Source organism: Sebastes fasciatus, chromosome 12, assembly GCF_043250625.1.
Source record: "Sebastes fasciatus isolate fSebFas1 chromosome 12, fSebFas1.pri, whole genome shotgun sequence".
Classification (NCBI taxonomy): Eukaryota; Metazoa; Chordata; class Actinopteri; order Perciformes; family Sebastidae; genus Sebastes; species Sebastes fasciatus.
This window is the reverse complement of record NC_133806.1, coordinates 24,820,194-24,826,215: the sequence shown is the minus strand read 5'-3', so window position 1 is coordinate 24,826,215 and position 6,022 is coordinate 24,820,194. Positions and strand designations below refer to the sequence as shown.

General features: G+C 38.8%; 1 protein-coding gene across 2 annotated transcripts in view; it reads left to right on the top strand.

The window, feature by feature from the left end:
- Nucleotides 1–2,317: 2,317 nt before the first annotated feature.
- LOC141779447 (collagen alpha-6(VI) chain-like) overlaps nt 2,318–6,022 on the top strand; it is a 44,237-nt gene continuing 40,532 nt past the window's right edge. For both annotated transcript variants that reach the window (XM_074654287.1, XM_074654286.1), the window contains exons 1-2: nt 2,318–2,505; nt 5,146–5,250. In XM_074654287.1, the coding sequence (XP_074510388.1) occupies nt 5,175–5,250 (76 nt within the window). In that variant the 5' untranslated portion in view covers nt 2,318–2,505; nt 5,146–5,174. The remainder of the gene's footprint in view (nt 2,506–5,145; nt 5,251–6,022) is intronic.

The window sequence follows — 6,022 nt, the reverse complement described above, 5'->3', positions numbered from 1 at the left end:
ACCTCACCACTGGTTTTGTTTTTTAAAGTCTTCTTTTTTTTTCTCGGAGAACATTACTGATTGGAACTATAAAAATAAGAGCCAAGACATTAACTTTATCCAAAGTTTCCATGTTCGTGGCTGTATTGAAAACACAAACCATGTGTAACTCATTCACTTCTTTTCTTCAGAATTTCTCAAGAAATCCCCGAAAAACATGTCCTCCGTGGCCAGTACTAACTACACACACACACACACACACACACACACACACACACACACACACAGGGTCAGATCAGAAACATCTGTTTCAGCTTTACAGTAGAAAAATCAGATATTTGGGGCGGCAGTAGCTCAGTCGGTAGTGCCTTCTTCTTCTTCTTCTTCTTCTTCTTCTTCTTTCTTTACTGTTTATCAGAATTTTCTTTACCATTAGAGGCTGAATGACGTCTTTTCCTCCTTATTATTCCATCCTATAGTTACATCTCTATATGTAGTATAGAGATATAACTACATACTGTACATGTCTATATATAGTATAGTTATATATACTGCTCTTCCATGCAGGCAGGCAGACATGTTGTGATGAACTGATATGAAATCTTTATATGTAAGGGATAATGTACAGCGAGCTGGTCATTGTTGTGAAAGAATCCCCAACAGGGCGATGCTGCACCCGATGCAAAGCGTTATTACAAGGCTGAAGAAATCAATAATTTGACACAAAAACGGTCCGCCAGAGTCCGACATCTGAACTGTGTCCATAGCAACGGTCTGTTATAATGAAATTACAGACCGCGGAACACCGTGATTAACCAATCAGAATTGAGTATTCAACACAACCGTGTAGTATAGTTATATAAACTGCTCTTACATGCAGCCAGGCCGACGTGTTCTGATGAACTGATATGAAATCTCTGTATTTAGCTATAAAACCTTTAATCACAGTAAAATATTATAACTTTAAGCCTCGTAAACATGTAATATAATCATACTGACTAATAACAACAGGCCTGGTGTGAACATTAATAGTTAGTAGCTGCCCTTTTCTTGACTCTGATTGATTTTGGTGATACTATTTACAGGTTTGCCTCACCGTCCACCTTGTCTAAACTTGACCCCCTGCATCACTCAGCCCTGAGGTATGTCACTAATTCTGGCTTTAGGACCCATCATTGTACCTTATACAGCATGGTAGGATGGTCATCCCTCACTCTGCGAAGGTTACAACATTGGTACATTTTAGTCTATAAGATCATCTCTGGCAAACTTCTGATTTACTTAAGGCAGAAGTTTGTAATTCTCCACAATAGTTATAATCTAAGGTCACATAAATGGCTTCAGGTTAAAGTGCCTTCTATCAGTACAGAAGCTGGCAAAACAAACCTGTTCCACTGCGGTCCTTGGTCCTGGAACGATCTGCAGGCCCATCTTAAACTAGAATAAAGGAAGTGGTCACTGCTAGCTGCAGTTGTTTCAATTAAATAGCAAACATATGACCGACATGCTGCCCTGTTAATGCACTGTATAATGATGTAATGTATTTTGTCGTACATATTGTTGCTGTCGTGATTCAATGTTGTCTTCATTTGTTGGATGCTGCTATTTGACCCTGTCTTGGCTAGGTCTCACTTGTAAAAGAGGTTTTAATCTCCATGTGACTTCCTAGTTAAATAATGGTTATATATATTAATACATGAATCCAACTGATCTCCAGTCAGTTATAGCAACAAATCACATAAACTAAAGAACAGAACTATCAGAAAGAACAAATGTCAACAGCTGACGGTGACTCTAAAAGACTCGGCCTACAGGTGAGTGTTTTTAACCAGTCGGCTTACAGGTGAGTGTTTTTTATCCAGTCGGCCTACAGGTGAGTGTTTTTAGCCAGTCGGCCTACAGGTGAGTGTTTTTTATCCAGCTCACGTTAATCCCACGTGAATTCCATGTTAATCTCACATGAATCCCAAATGAATCCCATGTGAATCCCACGTTAATCCCATGTGAATCCCACGTTAATGCCATACGGAGCCCACGTTAATCCCACATGAATCCCACGTGGAGCCCACGTAATCACACGTAAAGCAGACGTTAATCCCCCGTTAATCCCACGTGAATCCTGCGTTATTCTCATGCACTACTATCAGGATATAGTGACTGTTTTATACAAATAACTTTTAATCATATTTGTTCAAAATGAGCGACCGCAGCTTTAAAGTCTTTGGTCCTCAGAAGTTTCCTCTTGTGTCCTGATAGATTCCTCTGAAATTTATGTTGCGTTATGAATCGACTCTGATTCACACAGAGAGAAATAAAAAGGTTAATCTTCTTGCAGAATGTGGTGGGAGGCGGAGGAGGAGTCTGATGGCTGGGTCCTACCCTTCCTCCTCTTCATCCTCCTCTTCATCCTCCTCTAGAAACTAGCCTGCAGCTCTCCAGAACCAGGACTCCAGTGTTTGGATGCAGGCGGATCAGGACCGGGACTCCAGTGTTTGGATGCAGGTGGATCAGAACCAGCAGCAGACTGTAAGTCAACGTCTCTTTTTACTCCACTGATGTAGTGAAATGTGACTGAGCTGACTCACCTGTTGGTGCTGATTATTAATGTCTCTGAGGATTCATTCATGTAAAGAGAGATTATAAAGATTGACGTCTTCAGCAGGAACCGGACAGTTGGACTCTGCACATGAGATTTGTTGACAGCAATAGAAATATAGAATAAAACCAGCAACTACTAACAGTGTAGGTCTTTATGTAGCTGGGTTGTGTTTTAGTTCAGCCGGTCTACAGATCCACATCAACATGCTGAAAGTGGAAAAAATTGTGTTACTCGCTGTTGTTAATAAAAAGTATATATATATATATATATATATGTATATATATATATATATATATATATATACTATATACTATACTATCATCTTTAACTGAAGCAGAGATTTGAACCTAAATATCAAACATTGAACAACAAAATCCAGATTTGGTTTTCAAAATGTCTTTTCTATGTTTGGATCGTTTCCTGCCTGATCTCAGATCTGATTACTGCTTCATTCTTTTAAACTTGATCAATAGTTGTTTCATTAATAAACTTAATAAAATTATAGGTAACACTTCATTTTACAGTTCCACAAATTTCATGGTAATTAGGTGATAATTAGCGAGTAACCTATTTGAAATTTCTCTGGAATTACTGCCAAATTACCCCAATATTTACCTCAACATTTATCTAAAATGACTTTGTTTGGCTGTCTTGACTCTTGACTTTTATTATTATTATTTTATATCTATTATAAACATTATTTAATAATTATATTCTGCTATTTCCCAATAAACAGTAATAAATAGCTGGTAATTTATTTAATACATTTTCAGGAAAAGAATACAAAGTTAATTGATCTACTTTATTTCCATGTCTGCTTATAAATAGATAATAAATGAATCATGACATCAGCTACCAGGTTACATCTGTGTAGACAATCAGTCACAATGGTGATCAGAAGTGTCTTCTATTAGTTTTGGTTTTCCACCTCCGATAAAGAGCAGCGCACAGCCGCTTCTCAGCCTCAGGGCCCTATTTTAACCTTTACATGATATTTTAGCATATCATTATTAAATCATGTTTATAATAAAGTTATTTTTGATAACTTTTGAGGTAAATATTGGAGTAATTTGGCAGTAATTCCAAAGAAATTTCAAATAGGTTACTAATTATCACCTTATTACCAGGAACCTGTCAAATGAAGTGTTGCCAAATTATAATTTAAAAAAGTAGGCAGACTCTGCTTAGGTTAAACAAAAAACATCAATGACCAGAGACTAAGGTTAGACTAGATTAGAGCTGTCAATCCATAAAAATAGTTAATCACGATTAATCTCACATTTTTTATCTGTTCAAAATGTAACTTAAAGGGCGATTTTTCAAGTATTTAATACTCTTAATAAACATGGGAGTGGACAAATACCAACCCAACAGGCAACAACAGCTGTCAGTGTGTCAGTGTGCTGACTTGACTATGACTTGCCCCAAACTGCATGTGATTATCATAAAGTGGGCATGTCTGTAAAGGGGAGACTCGTGGGTACCCATAGAACACTTTTTATTCACATATCTGGAGGTCAGAGGTCAAGCTAGTATGACATGGTTGGTACCAATGGATTCATTAGGTTTTATAGTTTACTATGATACCAGTATCTTAACAAGTCATAGTCAGCACACTGACACACTGACAGCTGTTGTTGCCTGTTGGGCTGCAGTTTGCCATGTTATGATTTGAGCATATTTTGTATGCTAAACCTGTGAGGGTTTCTGGACAATATTTGTCATTGTTTTGTGTTGTTAATTGATTTCCAATAATAGATATATTCATACATTTGCATAAAGCAGCATATTTGTCCACTCCCATGTTGATAAGAGTATTACATACTTGACTAATCTCCCTTTAAGGTAAATTTAGAACGGATAAAAAATGTGAGATTCATTTTCAATTAATCACGATCGACAGCCCTAGTATTTGTGTGTGTGTGTGTGTGTGTGTGTGCGTGCGTGTCTGCTTGACACGAAGACGGTCCTCCAGAGTCCAACATCAGAACTGTGTCCATAGAAACGGTCTGCTATACGTAGCAACGGTCTGCTATACGAAGCAACGGTCTGCCATACGTAGCAACAGTCTGTTATACGTAGCAACGGTCTGCTATACGTTGCAACGGTCTGTTATACATAGCAACGGTCTGTTATTACATAGCAACGGGCTGTTATACGTAGCAACGGTCTGTTATACGTAGCAACGATCTGTTATACATAGCAACGGTCTTTTATACGTAGCAACGGTCTGCCGGTCTGCCATACATAGCAACGGTCTGTTATACGTAGCAACGGTCTGTTATACGTAGCAACGGTCTGCTATACGTTGCAACGGTCTGTTATACATAGCAACAGTCTGTTAGACGTAGCAACGGTCTGTTATACATAGCAACAGTCTGTTAGACGTAGCAACGGTCTGTTATACATAGCAAATGATGACGTGATGACATTTTGGACAGACATTAACTCACACTTGACTGGTTGGCGGAGGAATACAACTGCAAGGCATTAAATCTAGTTAATTTATAAAGCTGAAGACAGTTTTCCAGTGTAGAAAACGAAGCTTTGAACAATTTGTGTTGTAGGAAGAGAGAAACTCCTGATTCGTTCCAGCATGAAAGGAAGAGCGATTCTTCTCTTCAGCCTCATCATAGCAGCGTGTTCCTCTGGCATCACTGCTCAGACAACAGGTGGGTGTTTTTACAATGAGCGTTCAGCATCTGTTTGGTATTCATGTGGCACAATAGAGTACATTCACGCCATTTTAAAGAACAACGGTGAGTGAGATTTCACCATTTCAACATCATGTTTACAAATAAGGAATGAGTAGAAAACAACAGAGGAAAATAGATTTAGAGTTTAAAAAGTAACTTGTGACATTGTAACCTGTTCTCACTCCCAACTCATTAAATACCGCCGTTTGGTCAACGCCCCTCGGCGTCTGAAACCGACGCACAGAGGCTCCCTTTAGCGACGAACTGGACTTTCAACTAACTCCAATGTAAACGTTAGTATCGTCAGTCACGTCAGTCTTTAGTCACGTGACTCGTTAGTATTGTCAATCACGTCAGTCTTTAGTCACGTGACTCGTTAGTATCGTCAATCACGTCAGTCTTTAGTAACGTGACTCGTTAGTATCGTCATTCACGTCAGTCTTTAGTAACGTGACTCATTAGTATTGTCAGTCACGTCAGTCTTTAGTCACGTGAGTCATTAGTATTGACAGTCACGTCAGTCGTTAGTAACGTCAGTCACATCAGTCTTTAGTCACGTGACTCGTTAGTATCGTCACTCACGTCAGTCTTTAGTCACGTGAGTCATTAGTATTGTCAGTCACGTCAGTCGTTAGTAACGTCAGTCACATCAGTCTTTAGTCACGTGACTCGTTAATGTCGTCAGTCACGTCAGTCTTTAGTCATGTGACTCGTTAATTTCGTCAGTCACGTCAGTTGTTGGTAACGT